At 39.2% G+C, this 18,645-nt stretch overlaps 1 protein-coding gene across 1 annotated transcript; it reads left to right on the top strand.

Annotated features, from left to right (window-relative positions):
* The first annotated feature begins 415 nt into the window (after window positions 1-415).
* On the top strand, window positions 416-17,574 carry ctdsp1 (CTD (carboxy-terminal domain, RNA polymerase II, polypeptide A) small phosphatase 1). The gene is made up of 7 exons (XM_077513772.1): window positions 416-1,248; window positions 6,002-6,150; window positions 6,231-6,332; window positions 7,397-7,453; window positions 9,866-9,958; window positions 10,986-11,171; window positions 15,097-17,574. Exons 1-7 carry the CDS (start codon window positions 1,125-1,127, stop codon window positions 15,226-15,228), a joined length of 843 nt encoding a protein of 280 aa, XP_077369898.1. The 5' UTR covers window positions 416-1,124; the 3' UTR covers window positions 15,229-17,574.
* The last annotated feature ends 1,071 nt before the right edge of the window (window positions 17,575-18,645 follow it).

Raw genomic sequence — 18,645 nt, 5'->3', positions numbered from 1 at the left:
AAGATTTGAACATTGCGAATGTTTAAGCAAGAGAGAAGTGTGAGAAAACGTAAATACCTCGACGAGAACTGTATAAACTGTGTGGTGAGGGACTTTAGAGCCTTAAAAAGATTTATAATAAATGCAAATCATAAAGCTAACTACTCAGCGGATTCATTTTTTGCGGGTATTTTTGGGAACCGAACACCAGCGGAAAACGAGGGAACACTGTATTGAGTTTAGTTCCCCCTTAAAGCAACATTTAATGAACAGCCATCTTCATATTTGTTAAATTATTTACTTTAGACGAGCACAACAGAAATCTCAATCCACATTTTACAGGCAAGGAGAAAGTTTTTGTCCAACTTTTTGAGCCACCGAACCCAGAGCCTGAACTTTTTTGACGCTCCCTTGTGTGAACCGAGGCAGTTTCAAGGGTACCCGAACTGGGGAAGTTTCTGAAAGGCAACTCCCACGAAAAGACGCCACTGACTGACTGACTGTCTGTTTGTCTGTCCGTCTTTCGTTTGTTTTTTCTACCCGACCCTTCCAGCCCTGCATCCTTTCGCCACCGCCGAATTTATCACCGGGAATCCGCTCCATGAACACAAACCACGGCTGAGATTCTTCCACGTTGACGTCGAAGACTTCGAAATAACTTCTCACAACGGAAGCACCCGGACCTACCTAAGTCAACGGTTTTTTGTTTTGTTTTTTTAATTTGTGCCTATTTCCCGGATATATTTTCTGTGAATGCCGCTAAGTTACGCATCGGAATGCTTCATATTTACTAAAATGGTATCGGAAAAGTTTTGAGTTAGTTTGCTACTTTTAAGGGACCATCTACAAAGTTGTGCGAGGCAGCAAGAGGCCGCGGCACGCACCGACATTCCCTTGCTTTTCACTGCGCCGCTTTAAGTGGAATGGGGACGCCTTGAAACCACCGTGTTTGGATCTTGAAACTGTGTGGGGCGCCCGAGCACCATATTGAATCAAAGTTGGCAACTTTTTGGTGACAAATGTGCTGCAGTAAGTTCGGCCTTTCGGAGCAAGCGACACCAGTGGCCGGCCTGCAAGCGCTGAATGGAGGAGGACCTGTAGGCGGCGAGTGGCGAACCTCCGCTCGGCTTCGCTGCTGGTCGTGAATGCACGAATCCACAAAGTTTGACGCGCGAGCACACTCGGACGTTATGGACAGCCCGTCCTCGGTCATCACGCAGGTCAGTCGGGATGAAGAGGGAAATAAAGCCGCGGACAGAGGGGACACGGGTGAGTTGAGTGCTTTGCTTTTATGTCTTCCTCAAATGTTGCTTTTAGGAAAGTTTACGCCCCCGCAAAAAGAGAGATCGCATTCCTGGGAATGAGCCGATATTGTGCGTGACAATTCTTAACGGAGTTTGAGCACCATCGAGGAGTGCAAACAAGTTGAAAGAGGGTGAAAGTGCCACTTTTGACGCAACTTTCTGCTCATCATTGCTGCAGGCCTTGAGTTTGTGGAGCGGAAGTGACGACACAGCCAGTTAGGAGTCTCCAAAGTTCGGTGTAAACAAAAAAAAAAAAAGTGGAGAAAAGACGCCGTCAATATTACTTTGCGTCTCCATACAGTCTTCTCGAAAGCAAACCACGTGATTTTAGTTTGAGTTATTTATACTCATAACTGACTAACTTTATAGTCATAACTCATGACTGTGATGTTTGTTGTTGCACATAAGCATATGCAGGAGAGAGCAGAGAGTGAAAGTGCAAACAGTGCCGTGCTTCTTGTGTGCCTTGCTCAACGACCACAGACGAGAATTTGTCCAACAGACATTTTTCCATTTTATCCACAGTAGTGTTAATTTTGTCTGCCATTGTTAAATTTAGTCTCGGTTTTAGTCCAGTTTCAGTCATGCTTGTTAGTTTTTTATCAGTTATTCAACCTCATCCCATTTTTATATAGTCAATTTTTAGTCAACGATAAATTGAGCATTTTAGTCTTTATTTTAGTCCAAGAAAACGTCATTTTATTCGTCTAGTTTTAGTCAACAAAAACCGTCAACCTTTTAGTTTAGTTTTAGTCAGAACAACCATTTTATCCCTCTGTGTGTGTGTGTGTGTGTGTGTGTATTTATATATATATATATATATATATATATATATATATATATATATATAATTTTATTTTATTTTTTCTTGTCAAGAGATTATATTGAACCTATTTGGATCTAAAACAATTTCACATTAAATTTTCTCATCTTTTTGATGAAAAACAACTTGACACACAATTACAGTGGCTAAATATGGCTCCATGCTATGAGCTAGTAAGTTTGCCAGCATTAGTAAGTAGTCGCATTACCATTATTGTTGTTACGTTATAGCCATTGGATTAATGCTAAATTATAACTATAATTTACTTTTTTTTTTTTTTTTTACCTTTCGGCTTGAATCCACTTCCTTTCTGTCGCATTTGTGCTATGCGTGCACAGACGTGACATATTAGCAGAGACAAGATTTGACAAAATCATATTATCATCTCGTTTTTGTTCATGAACTAAAATGTCTGTAGATTTTAGTCCATTTATTTATTAAGTGAAGTACATTTTCGTCTCGTCTTCAGTTAGTCTCGTTAGTCGGCGAAAATGCTGACTGATTTAGTCCCACTTATTGTTTATTAATGAGGTCTAGTCTAGTTTTAGTCTGGTGAAAAATGTTTGTTGACGAAATCATTTTTGTTTAGTTTTTGTTGATGAAATTAACACTAATCCCCAGTAAGACTTGAACCATCACCCTGCGGCTGGAAAGTTGAGCCGCCACTCACATATATGTTTAGCTGTTTTGTGTTCAAAACTAGTCATAAAAAATGTTGATAATGAAAAGCGGGGGCAATTGTGTAATATGATTGTGTGTTAATTGGGGTTTCCACATCACAGACTCGTAGAATTCAATTTCCAAATTACAAAGGCTGCAATTTTGAAAAAACAAAGAACTGCCATTATTCTAGTATTTTCATTTATTTATATTTCATTTGTTTGTTTATATTGTATTAAGATACGTTCAGTGAACGGCGCAGTCAACACGTTTGCATGTTTCACAAAGCTTGAAAAGTTTAATGATGAAGGATTTATTTATGTTATTGTTATAATCTGATGTATGGTTTACTGAATTAAGTTTTTACGCCTTACTTGTTTGGTAGACTTTAGTGAAGTTGTACTGAACACTAACAGACTGCAAGTCAAACTATTTTTAAAAGTGAACAACTCTATAAACTGTATTTCATATTAATTCATTTAATTCTTTTATTAATTAATTTTTTTAAACATCTTTCAGACCAAGTTTCCTCAGAATGAGTTATTTTTTGTGTAAAACCTAATGATGATAAAATAACCCTAACGATAGAATAACTCATTTAATTTGATTGTAAAAAAGAGTTCAAGCAAATCTGTGCTTCGAAATGTTGCCGTTGTCGTGATGATTTTGTTACTGCAAAATACAACATTCCTCGTAGAAGCATAGTGACGGGATGGTGGTGAGTTAGGATCATAATCGCGAATCGCGTTCGTGTGATTATATGTACGTCCGACATACAAGCATTACTATGCTGAAAACAAGTTTCACACGGATGTAAGCCGAAATGTGTTTACTCACGAGGTGGACAATTGTTCAGTGTGCACGACAGTCGATTGCGGAGTGTCAATGCGGGTTACTGAGTAATCGGTTGGCCTGGCAGTTGTTAAGTTACATCAAGGCCAAATCACACTGCTTGCATACATTAAGCACGCTTATCTGACTCATCGGTTTTCTTCTTGTTTGTCATCCGACCGCTGAGATGAAAGCTGAAATATATGCCAAATGTTTTCACTCAAACAATCGTTTTCTGTGATGAGTTACGCTAGTCTTGTCGTTGTCTAGATAAAAAAAAAAAGGTTGACACGGAACAATTTTCATCACAAACGTGCATGTGAACGTCTCTCTAGTTCAATAATAATAGTCCAGAGATATTTGTCAAAAGCATCCATGTGTAAAGTGGTGCTTTGTGCTGTCTCCCGTATTTTGTTTGTGTTATGAATTTAATGTTTAATTAATTAATTTATTTATTCACTTACCTACTTCTTGTTATTAACTCATTCACAGTTTGTTTCACTGAAGCCCACACAATATTCTGTTCTATTGCTATAAAAACATGGAACCTACCAAATGAAAGACTAGAGTCTCTTGTTTTTATCAGTAAAAACATATATATTTGTATCTGTTTCCGTTTTGTAGCAATTAGCATTAGAATGTAGCTAAGTTTCATCATTATTCACAAACCTGTTGAAAACACTGGCAAAAACAGCTTGTTGCGACATGGTCCTGGCTGATCTCTTATACTCAGTTGCCAGCTGCTGGCCGTTTGTGTAATAACTACCATTGCTTTAAGCGACCTCTTCAGGTCAGAAGCTGCATCCAAAGCCTTATGTGTGTTCTAGCATAAAACATGAAAGAAAAAACAAAACAAAACGTATAAATACGTTTTTGGTAGTGAAGGAAAAAGTATTAAAAAACACATTTATCCGTTTTTGGGTTTGAATGAGTCAATTTACTGATGTAAATTTTTATTCACTTGTATAATTACTTACAATGTTTGTTTTGTTCTTGTTTTACTTATGTTATTCTTTACTACATTACTATCCATGTAAAGAACTTTGTATATAGCGATGTTTGTTTTAAAGTGCTTTATAAATCAAGTTGAGTTGAGACTAGAGTAAAGAAGACCTTGGACTACTTTCCGGACACTCCAAGGTGCGCTCGAACGCGCCGCTTCCTGCATCAATACGCGCCTGCTTCCTCGTCTTCCTGTTTTGTGCAGCGCTGCGGAGGCCAGCCGAGGGTCAGATGGCGTTTGAATGCACAAGCAGAGGCAAATGAAAGAGTTTGCTTTGTTGGTAATGCGCTCACGTCCGGCTCAACACAGAGTGGCCACGTTTGGTTCTTGGGGGTGTTTGTTTGGGCTCTCAACAAGTCGTCAAGTAACTTCAAACTTAACATTGTGGAGAGAGAGTTGGGGTACCTCACGATAGGATGTGCGATACAAGCCTCACCATAACGATTATCTCACGTTTTGACGATACCGCGATTTGTCAATATATTGGTCAGGTAATAAATCCACGATAAAAACTACTCGAGCCATAAACTGATGTTTTTTCAATGAGAAAATTGTTTATTTTTGTACCGTCACTGAAACACAGTATTACAACTGGTGTCTTCTTCATACTGAGTACTTTAGTGTATTTTTTTTTAACAAATAAATACAATTGTCTTCTAAACAGAGACCACTTTCTGTCAACAAATTTTTGTCTTTCATAAAGAAACACAAGATTTGTGAAAAACTAACCAGCTATTCTGTGAAATGGTTCATTTCAACTCTTCTGAAAAGAATGCCAATTTATGTTGAGCAATTATGATTTTATAGCGCTTTTTTTTTTTTTTTGAATAGTTTTGCATTAAGTACTGTATCGGGCATTTTGGACGATCACATGATCATCGTGACCCTGTGTGCATAAAATACACATTGAACTGTGGATGTAAACAAAATGGAAACTTTTATCTGATGCTTGTTGCAATGCTGTGAATGTTAAATGCAGACTTTCAATTTTTTTAAAAATGGCATGAAAGACAACAAAGACAGTGATGAGGAATGATGGTGTCCCACGGCGAACATCAAAGGTGGAATTACGTCTTAAAACAAAGAAGCACTTCAAAAGCAGTACAGTCAGAGAGGACACGTCAAACATTTGTTTCCAACCGAAAGCCGGATAAAACTGGCGCATCCAGCCGTTGGCGAGTCCAAGTGGACGGTAAACATCCGGGTGACTTTCACTCTGCTTGGCTCAACTACATGTGTGCTAAGAATGCTTTAGCCCACATTAGGAGCAAATATCATGTTACTTGCATAGGTGTATCGATAATCTATCGGGAGACAAAGTATCACGATTTATCGCAATATCGATATATCGTCACACTCCTCGTCATGAGGCTGAGCACCTGGTCTTGCTTCATTGCGCAGGTTCCACTCCCTCGCCGTCCACCAAGAAGCCCAGAAGCGGCGGCTTGTTTTCCATCTTTTCCTGCTGCCTGTGCCGAGACCAGCCCGAGCCGCCGCCGGTCAACAACAACGCCCCCCTGCTCGTTGAGGAGAACGGCACCGTCTCCAAGGCGAGTCACAGCTCCTCCTATTCCTTCCTTCCTTTCGGTTTGAGGCGTCCCACCCGGCTCACGTTTGAGGCCCCTTTCAGATCCAGGTGAAACCGCTGCTGCCAGCCGCCAAGTCCAAAGACGCCGGAAAAGTCTGCGTGGTTATCGACTTGGACGAGACGCTCGTTCACAGCTCCTTTAAGGTACAAAATGGACAAGACAAGTGCTGCTTCTGCAAATATCATCGGCATATGTTATCATGTTAGGGTAACAAAATTACATGAATTTTGAAATGTTAGAAACTGTCCATGGAAATGTATGGGAATAAAAGTGGAATTGAGCAAAGTGAAGGTTAAGTAATTTGGGAAAATCAGCTTGAGTAAAATCCACAATTGATTGAATGCAAGTACATTGTTGATGAGTGCCCCTATTTGAAGATTTTTTTTTTTTTTTTTTTTTTTAACTTGGGCTACTCGATTATGAAGAAAATATTAATCACAATTATTTTGATAATAATTGAAATTACGATTAGGATGATCATTTATTTTTTTTGGTACAAAACTACAACATATTAAATGTAGAAATTATTAAGACAAATACAATTATTTGAAACTCTATAATTAATCAAAATCCTTTTGGATGAAACAAAATATATTAAATTAGTTATTTTAAAATTTAAAAAAAAGGTGCAAATGTATACATTTAAACCACTCAAAATTAATATTAATAATCTTTTTTTTTTTCTTCCATTATGCTGCTTTATTTATGACATTTTTTTTTTTCTCGGCCGTTGTGATGCTAGCCATAACTGAGGAACAATGCTAAATTAATTGACCTTTTTTTTTTTTTGCAGTTAAGGATCATTCTTTCATGGATTTTTTTTTTCTCCCCATAATTTGCATGGACAACTTCCAAATTGGAATACGTCCAAATAGTTTTCCATAGAATAATAGCGTCCATCCATTTTACAGTACATAAATTTGTGAGTAAATTGACACACATTATTTCAATATGTACAGCATATATATATATATATATATATATATATATATGTATGTTTATTTATTTATTTATTTATTTATTTTTATTTTTTTTCCCCCATTTTTCTTTGACAGTGTCGCGTGAGATTATTCCAATATAAAAATGTTCTTTGGCTCCATAAATGTTGAGTGAATACTGGACGAACCTAAACGACCTTTAAATGACACTTTTGTTATCTCCAACATGACGTAATGGTTTTCTATCGCTCTTGACTTTCTTCATCCAGCCTGTGAACAACGCCGATTTCATCATTCCTGTGGAAATCGATGGAACCGTACACCAGGTAGCGCCACTGTTTTTATTATTTCGGTTGTTGCGCGCACAAGATATGGTGGACAGAGGACCGAAGACCCGATGCCAGCGGCCCGGGCCTGATTCAAGTAATCCAGGATAGGTTTATTCCCACAAACACAGCCTATTCCGGATGACTTGGTTCAGGAACGTGGCCCTCAACGCCACACAGAGAAAAGAAAAAAAAACACATGGAGGGAATGAGTCCCAGTTTTGCATGTGTCTGTGAATTGCACGTTTATATTTAGCTTCTTGTACACGTCCAGCTCACCAGAATGATGATAGTGTACATCAGGGTTTGTGCAAACTTTTTCTTTGGGCTGTAATACAGAGAATGGAAGGAGGCAAGGGCCAATTTGACATTCTTCATTCTTTGATTCATTTAAAACGCAAAAACCATCAACGTTGGTATTGATAGGCCAAAGCTATTATTTATTTATTTATTTTTTAATAAAGCCTGGACTTGTTCCCCAAATCGCTGTTCGTTTACTGTAAAATGGATACTTGACTTATTGAACAATTTTCAACATTGAAAATATTTTGTCCAGAATGAATTTGATATCTGTTAGGCTCTGGGGTTGGATCCCAAAAACGGAGAATAACTCTTTATTCGCGTAACATCGAGAGGCGTAGAACAAACTTGACTAGACGATAAACAACAAGAATGTATTGAGAATCACGAGACGCTAAACTAACTTGGCTGTGGAGGTGCACAGAAGAACAGAGGTAATAATCCGAAGGAAAAAAAACCACCCACTTCGCAGATAGACTTACATAGACAGCAAATCGATCTGATTGGCTGTGGCTAAACGTGGGTAACAGGACTGATTTGGAATTTTCTGATTGGCTGTTGACCAATAAGGAGATTAAAGATTCCTGACATCACATAGCTTCTCACATCACATAGTGTCTTACCAGTTGAAACTAGATGCTGGTTACATCAGTTCAAAACAGACAATTGACCTCACGGTCATGACCAAAACATAAGCCTTATATGACCCTAGTCATGACAGTAAGCATAACCCTTGCATGATCCTCGTCATGACAGTAAACATAACCCTTGCATGACCCTAGTCACAACAGCAAGCATAACCCTTGCATGACCCTAGTCACGACAGTAAACATAACCCTTGTCACGACAGTAAACATAACCCTTGCATTACCCTAGTCACGACAGTAAGCATAACCCTTGCATGGCCCTAGTCAAGACATTGTTAAGCATAACCCTTGCATGACCCTATTCATGACAGTAAACGTAAACCTTGCATGACCCTAGTCATTACAGTAAGTGACCCTTGCATGACCCTAGTCAAGTTTTTTTTTTTTAAGTTTTGAAAAAGTTTTAAATCCATCACTGTTCTGTCTTACCTGACCAACTAACTAGTGCTAAGCTAACCTGGGAAGTTTCATCTCTCTGGTCTAGCGAGTAAGGCCTCAGTATCCCTCTGCGAGAGGCTCGCGTAGAGGCGTCACGTTGAAGCTCCGCTCGTGCGTTTGCCTTCCGACTTGTGCGCAATACACATCACAATACACATCGGTGTCTGCTGGAGTTTCGCACCAAGTCCCGCTGTCGTTATGGCTGGGACGCCACAGAGTGGCGATTCCTCTGCATTTTATGACGGATTTAGGAAGTTCAATTTAATTCAGAAACACGGAACAAAGCCGGGGGGAGAGTAAGTTCATCACCGTGGCAATTAATTATTGCCAATTTGCACCGGTGTCGGCCGTAAACTCTCTCTTTAAGTTATTGTTGTTTTCCGCCTCTCGTCCCAGGCACATATCCACATGCACAGCCGTGGTCTCCGAGCAGGAAGTCGATTTGCGCCGCCAGTTGCCTTCACGGAAACTATCTGGGCGGGAGGCGGGGAGAGAGAGAGAGAGAGAGAAAAAGAAAAAACGCCATCGAACGGACCAATCAGAAGCGAGCTACGCCCCGCCATCTACGGCGTTCAAGGATTGGCGACGTGTGCACGGCAGCCGGCCACGAGCGACGCGGCACTTAAAATTCATGGCTCACGTCGATCATGTGACCTACGGCGATCATCAACGCGAGAGCAAGCGTGGAGGCATAAATTAGGCTTTAAGTTTCCAAACTCGCTTTGTGCTCGGACGGCATCAGAGGCAACAAAGTCTGACATGTTTGTGACTATTTTAGTGAAGCGTAATTGGTCGAAAAGAAAGAAATGAGAATGATGAACATCAGGAAAGCTAATTCAGTAGTATAATGCAGGCAGGCCAGACCCAGACTTTTTTTTTTTTATTCTACTACAAAAAAATAAATAAATATGATGGTCCACAAAGTTTAGATGCCACTGGTGAACTTGATTTTAAAATCTTACCATTGTAATGTTGGTTGCAAGAAGATAGTTTTGTAAAAATGATCCGATGTTTTATTTTTTTGCAGGTGTACGTCCTAAAGCGGCCTCACGTGGATGAGTTCCTGAAAAGGATGGGAGAAATGTTCGAGTGCGTCCTATTCACTGCCAGTTTAGCCAAGGTGAGATGTCGCCGTTTGTTTACAATTCACTGTTGGTGCGTGGCCACGCCCACCACATCCCACTTTGCACTGCCCGCTTCATTTTCATTCGTCCTACCACGGAACACCGGCTTTATGCCGCACTGCCGTCACAGTCAACGGCATGTAGATAGAGAGACTTCTATACAAGGTTATTTTACTCAACTAAAACTAACGAAAAAACTCAAATTAAAAAAACTATTTCGTTCATAAAATAAAATAAAAACAAAAATGCTTTATGAAAGAGCTGAAACTACATTTTATGTTGTCAGAACTAACTATAATGACAGCAAAAATGCATTTGGGGATAATTTTAAATGTGATTTGAAGTACGGTATATTTATGTTGATATTGATCGGAATAAGGACGTTTGAAAGTGTGTCACACAGAAGTGACGTCATCTAGCAACAGCCAATAGAAAAGCACCAAAAGATGACGTCGCTCGTTTTTTAAATATTGCGCACAATTAATACACTTTTTTTTTAAACTAAAACTGAAGCTAACTAACTAAAACTAAACATTTATTAAATAACTAAAACAAATAAAAAAACAACAGAATCACCCTGAAAAACTAATTAAATCGAACAAAATTTATAAAAACAAAACTCAAAACAAAATAAAAACTAACTCAAATGAAAATTGTAAAACTATAATAACCCTGCTCTTATATAACATATTCATATATATACTTATATATACTTTTATTCTGCTTTTGTGGTGTTTTTTTTGTGTTTTTTTTATCCCTCTCTCTATTCTCTTTTCTTTCTCTCTCCCCCTTCAAACCTCCACTGTATTTCAGTATAAAAACACAAATCCCTTTGCTACATAAATAAAATAATAATAATAAACATAATAATAATAAACATAATAATAATAACCATATAAAAAGACGCATAAATAAAATAATAATAATAATAGAATAATAAAAATACATAATAAATTATAATAATTAAAAAAATAAAAATAATGAATTAATAAATTGTATCCATCAACCCTGTGACCGACGTAGTATGCGGACCCCGTGTCGGACCTCCTGGACAAGTGGGGAGCCTTCCGCTGCCGCCTCTTTCGGGAGTCGTGCGTCTTCCACCGAGGAAATTATGTGAAGGATCTCAGCCGCCTTGGCCGCGACCTCAACAAGGTCATCATCGTTGACAACTCTCCCGCCTCCTACATCTTCCATCCCGACAACGCAGTGAGTCTTTTCTTTCTCTTTTTAAATATTTTCTTCTTCAAAGAAATAATTGACAGGAAAATTGAAGTACAGATCTTGATGAGACAAAACACGTTGATGGTAGTAACAGAAAGGAAAGATGGGATTGTGCTTAAGGGCTGTTGAGAAAAGGAAAAAAAAATCCAAATTCAATTTTACAAATGGGTGAACACTTTGGAATCATGTTTGTGAGGGTATCAGCTCTGGATAAATCACATGAATGGAGATCGGGTGTTTTTGTAATCGGTTATATACTCAACAAACATATAAACGAAACACTTTTGTTGTTGCTCCCATTTTTAACTCATTCACTCCCAACCATTTTCACTGAAGTGTTTTCCTGGATTTTGACTGATTTTTCAAGGCCCGCGAAATATTATGTTCTATTGCTATAAAAATATGGAACATACCAAAAGAGAGATTAGAGTCTCTTCTTTTATCAGGTAAAAAAGTATATTCCTATCTGTTTCCGCTGTGCAGCAATTAGCAATAGAACATAGCTAAGTTTCATCGTTTTTCACAATTCTGCTTAGAATTGTGGGGAAATCAGCTTGTTTTAACATGGCCTTGTTGATCTCTTATACTCTGCTGCCACTCAACCATTTTCTGCAGTAGAAAGACTGCATCAAAGCCTTCTCTATGCTCTGGCATAAAAAAACAACAACAAAAAAACGTATAAATACGTCTTTGGGACACTTAAAACATATAAAATATGACGTATTTAGACGTTTTTGGGAGCTAATGAGTTAATGAGATGAACACAAAAGATCTCAAATTTGTTCCACAAAAACAATATCAGCATTTCTCTCCAATATTGTTCACAAACCAGTCTAAATCTGTGATAGTGAGCACTTCTACTTTGCCGAGATAATCCATCCACATCCAGATAATCCACTATCCAATGACAGTCAGTCCAGTTTTCTGAGTCCCCAAAAAAACACTTAAAATTTAACAAAAGTGCTCCTTTGAGAGTGGCCTTTCTTTATGGGCAGTCTTAATTAATGCTGCATTCGAGGAAGGTCAAAAGTCTGATTTATTCCGGTTGTTTTCTTCCCAGTTCCGACCTGAAAGCGTTCGACGCGAACGTAAACAACCAAAATGGCGGATAGTGATCAATTGGGTTTTGTTTTTTTTTGGTCCTCAAAACTCATTTTGACCTCCAGCAAGCTTACCTTTTTGCTTCATTTGTTTTGATCTGATTTCATAATCATTCCATACAATTTAGTAGTTCACCGGACAATTTCATGGCGGGAGATAGCGGCAATAACTGTCACGTACGTTGTGTTACGTCAAGTTATGTCGAATATTTATGGGCGTATTCAGACCTGCACTGTTTGGTCCGCTTTAAACGGACCAGAGTTCATTTCCCACACTAATCCGGACCTTTTGTGCAGGTCTGAATACACACAAACAAATCCTGGTGTGGACCAAACAAGCGGACCGAGACCCACTTTTTGAGGTGGTCTCGATATTTCCCGGCAGTGAATATTGTGCTAAATTCATTCCTAATCATGCGTATTCTGTTTAGCCATGCTGCTGTCATCATTTTGTGGTGGGGGCAGGGCACGCGAAACGCAACGGCTCCTCCGGTTATTGCACGCAATCGATGACACTGTTCCAAAATTAGAAACAGCGTTGTGGAAACACCATTGAATGAGCTTCCATTGACGCTCGCAAATATCTTGCGTTTAATAATGCCGCAAATGTGCAGAGCAGTAATGCAGCGCGTCGGAATTTCATGTTGTCTTCTATTTCCACGTTTCGATATGCGTTCAGCCCTCGTCATTTTTGTCCAATGGGAGCACAGATCGTCACGCGGGTCGACGTGATTGCGCAATATATACCGGCAATATCGTGATATGAAAACTGCCACAATATCGTCGTCGTCATGTTCACGATATTTATAAGCTACGCATCTGTTTAAAAAAAGTCGGGTTGATTTCCATTTGTGCAGTTCTAGCACCCTCTGGTAGTTTATATTTATTGCTGTTATGTACAAAAGCACAATATTGTGTTTTTTTTTTTTTTTTAGTGTGAGCTCATTTTTTTACATTATTGTGACCTTTTTTAAATATCACCAACCTCCCCACAATATCGTGATAATTATCGTATCGTGAGCTTCATATCGTGATAATATCGTATTATGATATTTGGATATCGTTACATCCCTAGTGAATATGTACCACACCAAACGAAAAAAATAAAGTCCGCTTTTGGTCCGGACCAAACAAGCGGACTAAAGGACTTTTCTGGTCTGAATACACCTTATGAATGAAGAAAGCTATCTAGTTTTATACTCGAGTAAATTGTGTTTTATCATTCACTGTATGTCTTTCCAAAAGGGGTCGCCATTGTTGCCATCGTCTCCCGCTGCTGCCGACAGCCAATTACATTCCGCCGATTACAAGCAACAACAGAACAGCGGCTCAACAAAAGACGCTTTTCTCGGCTCGTGGAGGGGGCGGGGAATTTTAAAAGTTCACGTGACCATAAAACACGAAACGCTGTTTTTCGATACACATGACTGCTTCAATTACCGGCGCCTTCATGAGCATATCGTCAATCAGGGATGCGGTTGCTAGGAAACGGCAGTCGGCCTTCTCTCCGTCTGCCTCCGCGACCGTGATGGGGGAGAAAGGAAAGGTATGCGTAAAAGAGGCGTTTCCCAGGTAATTGTCATGTACATTGTCCTCTTAGCCAATCAAGTCTTTCGGGGAAAAGGCACAATTAATTAACAACTGCACAATGAGAAAAGAAAGAAAGACGTCACATTGTAGTCGGTCGGGAAAGTCATTGTACTATTTAATTTTTTTCCCCCGATTTTGCAAGTGGGATTTCCGAGTTCAAAGGGGGTGTTCCCGTAAACACTTCCTGATTTGTCAGAAAAGTCCAATTTCCGACCATCCTCGAATGCAGCATGAGGCACACCTGTGCACTAATTATGATGGCTCATCAGCATCTTGGTATCAGGGTTATTATAGTTTTGGAATTTTTCATTTTAATTAGGTTTTATTTTGTTGTTAAAATGTCGTTAGTTTTCACATTGGTTCTATTAGTTTTTAGTTGTTTTAGTAATTTAATAAATGCTTTGTTTTTGTTTAGTTTGAGATAGTTTCAGTATTAGTCTTAGTTGTTGTTGTTTTTTCCCCAATGTGTATTACTTGTGCACACTGCACAATATTTAAAAAAACACCATAGGAGTGATGTCATCGGAAGGTGCTTTTCTATTGGCTGCTGTGAGATGATGTTACTTCTGTGTGACACACTTTGCTTTTTCTGGTTAATATAAAAATTAATCGACTTCAAATCACATTTAAAATAATGCCCAAAAGCTCGTGCATTAAATTAGTTACCAAAGAGGAAAACAAAAGACATTTTTGCTATATTTAAGGCTGGTTTTAGTTAGTTTTGTAAACATATAATGTAGTTTTCACATCACATTTAAAATCATCCCTAAAGGCTCATGCATTAAATTAATTACAAAACAAACAAACAAAATATAGTTTGTTAGTTTTTAAAAAAAACAAAAAAACATTTTTGTTTTTATTTTATTTTGTTCACGAAATAGTTTTTTGAATTTTAGTTTTAGTTTTTCTGTTAGTGTTAGTTAACTAAAAATAACCTGTGAAGTGGGCAAAGGAGAAGTGCTCACGATCACAGATTTAGACTGCTTTGTGAACAATAATTGAGAGGAATGCTGATATTGTGTATGTGGAACAAGTTTTTACATCATTTGAGTTCATCTAATAAAAAATGGGAGCAGAAAGAAAAGTGTTGCGATGATATTTTCTGTTGAGTAATTTAAGTTATATCATCCTTGATCGATGGTAAACGTGAGACGGAATGGAGGTGACTGTGAATAAACAAAATGACGTCGTCCGTTTGGTGTTTGTTTGGCGACCCGCAGGTGCCGGTGGCCTCTTGGTTCGACGACATGTCCGACACCGAGCTGCTGGACCTCATTCCCTTCTTCGAGAGGCTGAGCAAAGTGGAGAATGTCTACGCTGTCCTCAAGCACCAAGGGGGGGCCGCAAGCTAACAGAATTGGAACAGAACGGAATGCAAAATCGGATGCGCCTGCGCTCAAACACACACACAAAGCAGCTTGCACTGCCCACCCAAACTCAGACTCTTCCCTTTCCCAGCCTCCAGCAAGCAAGCGAGGGAGTCTGCGTGTCAGTGTTGAGGCTGCCATCACGTGGCCGTCCAGGAAACTGCACGACACTAACGTTCCCTTTCCTCACCTCGGGAAGTGGCGGCCGCGCGAGCAAAACGAACGCCAATTGGATTCTCAGAGAGTTCAACCATTCACTTTTCACTGAACGTTATGGCATCCCCAATGCGCTTTTTAAAAACTTTATTATTTTATTAGCCCTCACACAAAGACAAAAAAAAAGTGCCACAGCCCTCAAAAAACATCTGCTTTGTGGGTGTAGATTTCCAAGTCACTTAAGGTCACATTTGCTGTATATTGACTTCTGGGTCCGTGTACTTTTCGGTCATTCGTGTTTCCTTCTGAAGCAAGGAAACGAAAAACGGTAAACGAACCGATTTCCATTTTTTGTTTTGATGTATATGAACAAATACGGGGAAACGAGTCATCCCCTGTTTTTGTTAAAAAAAAAAAAAATGAAAAAGAAAAACGAGACCTTATCTGATGTTCTATCCATCCATCCATTTTCTTGACTGCTTATTCCTCACAAGGGTCACGGGGGCTGCTGGCGCCTATCTCAGGTGGCTCTGGGCAGTAGGCGGGGGACACCCTGGACTGGTTGCCAGCCAATCGCAGGGCACACAGAGACGAACAACCATCCACACTCACAAGCACACCTAGGGACAATTCGGAGCGCCCAATTAACCTACCATGCATGTCTTTGGAATGTGGGAGGAGACCGGAGTACCCGGAGAAGACCCACGCGGGCACGGGGAGAACATGCAAACTCCACCCAGGAAGGTCCGAGCCTGGACTCGAACCGGAGACCTCAGAACTGGGAAGCGGACGTGCTAACCACTCGACTACCGTGCCGCCACTCTGATGTTCTATTATGTGTTTATTTAGCACAAATTGGGAAATGAACATTTCCCGGAAGCTGTTTTCTCCTTGATCCGGAAGCCGTTCATCTTTTGGTGCTACATCAATGCTGCTGTTGCGACGACAACTTGCTGCCCCCCAGTGTCTATGTCGAGGTCTCGGTTGGCGGCCATTCTTCGGGACTTCGAAACAACTTCTACACAATATTTATTATTGTCGGTGAACAGATGGAATCATATATTTTGTTTTGGGGTGGGAAACGTTTTACTCTGCGAGAAGATGACAGTGGCCTCGAAATAGACACTAGGGGGCAGTAAGCCGCCACTGCAGCAGCAGTCGTGACAAAGCTGCAAAAGATGAACGGCTTCCGGGTCAAGGAGAAACCAGCTTGCGGGAACCACCTTTCATTTCCCGATTTTTGCTAAATAAACACATAATATAGAACATCAGATAAGGGCTCGTTACCCGTTTTTGTTTTGTTTTTTTTCTTCCACAAAAACGGGAGATGACTCATTTCCCGTTATTTGTTTGTATACATTAAAACAAAAAACAAATCGGTTCGTTTACCGTTTTCTGTTTCCTTTGTTTTAGAAGTGAAAACGAGTAGCTAAAAAGTACACTGACCCTTGTGTTTGACAGGCTCGCTTCCCTTCTTTCGAAGGTGAAACTTGAACGCTTCGGTGCAGCATTGGAAGAGCAGAACTTGCCCGCTTGCCTTGTTTTGTTGTAAGGACATCGTCTTTTTTTCTTCTTCTTCTTTGTTATTCCGAAACGGTACACATAGGCTGGAAACAATCTCATGCAAAAGTGTGTTAACGTTGTCTATATTTAAAGTTGAAGTCAACCTTAAATATTTCTTGACAATAATGTTATTTATGACCTCGCTCGTCTAAACATGACATTCTGATGATTATGATATTTGTGGAATGCGAGTTATGAAGCAAAATCCGGCCATGTTTATCCATCTCAAGGGGGCGGCCATTTTGCCACTTGCTGTCGACTGAAGATGACGTCATAGTTGCTCAAGCAATGAGCAATCACAGCTCAACTGTTTTGTGAAGAAGCTGCAGTATGATTGGTTGTTAGTGAGCCCTGAGCAACTGTGATTGTTTTTTTTTTTTTTTTTATTCAAACTTTGCTTTTAACATTGACAACATTCCACAAATATCAAATCAGAGTTTCCATCTTGTTAAATCCAAAATATTGAGAACAAAAATCAATCAACAATTTTACATAAAAAAAAAAATAAACAATGCAAACAAACAAAATAACATAAGGCACAGAAAAATTCAAGCAACTGTGATTGGTTGTTAGTGAGCCCTGAGCAACTGTGACGTCATCTTCAGTCGACAGCAAGTGGCAAAATGGCCGCCCCCTTGAGATGGATAAAAACTGCTGGATTTTGCTGCTTAACTCATATTCCACTAACACACTATTAACCAGAATACCATATTTAGATTAGTGAGGTCATATAGGATATATTACAGTATTCTTTAAAAATAAATAAATAAATAAATAAAAGTTTTATTGGGTTGACTTCCGCTTTAAAGTAGCAACCCACCCCAAACATTTCTTGGTTAATGTTTTCATGTCTGATTGTTTTGGGATCTGTACAATTTGTATCTGTTGTGTCTGTGAGTGGGAATCCAAGTGCATTTTTTTCAGGGTGGTATTGCGAGAGATGTCAGGTGAGTTGAAAGGGTCTGTGTAGCAGCCAACAAAGCCTCTTGGGCTGTTTTTAACCCGTCTCGTATGCAAATGACAAAAAAATCACACCCAATCAGATGGAATGACAGTGGATAATTGTGCTCCACAGAAGAAAGCAGGGTTGACAATTAAATCTATCATGTTAATATTTTTTTAATAGTATTTCTGTGTGCTTGCAAAGATCCTGTCAATCAAACTACATATTCATAAGAAAAAAAAGGAAAAAAAAAAAAAAGATTTTGTTGCTGGTCCATGATGGGTCCTCTAATGCATTTAGTAATCCCATTTTTATGGCCTCTTCAGTGACATTAAAGATGGATCCAAACTTGTCTAAGAAACACCAGCAAGTTACTAAAATGAATTGTACTGTTCTAGGCACATAACAGTCATATGATGTTTGGTGTGCTCACACCAGGTGGCTTATTTATATAGGGCTTTGCCATTACAACTAAAGTGTCACTACAGAGCCACTACTGTACCTCACAGGTTCAGTAGATTTGTTTTGCACAGCAAGGAAGCAAACAAATGTCATTAATATATGGAACATCCATGTTACTGTATTCATGATTTCATCTTTTGACCCGTTTTATCATGCCATGTTATACATGAACTGTATGTAACAATGCCTTTACCCTTATAAACGCGAAATGAACATTGTTTTGTCATCTTGTTGTTTATACGTTGAGGGAGGGGTGAACATGTACGCCTGGAGGATCA

The sequence above is a fragment of the Festucalex cinctus genome, chromosome 2 (genome assembly GCF_051991245.1).
Source record: "Festucalex cinctus isolate MCC-2025b chromosome 2, RoL_Fcin_1.0, whole genome shotgun sequence".
Lineage (NCBI taxonomy): Eukaryota > Metazoa > Chordata > Actinopteri > Syngnathiformes > Syngnathidae > Festucalex > Festucalex cinctus.
This window is presented reverse-complemented; position numbering and strand designations above follow the sequence as displayed.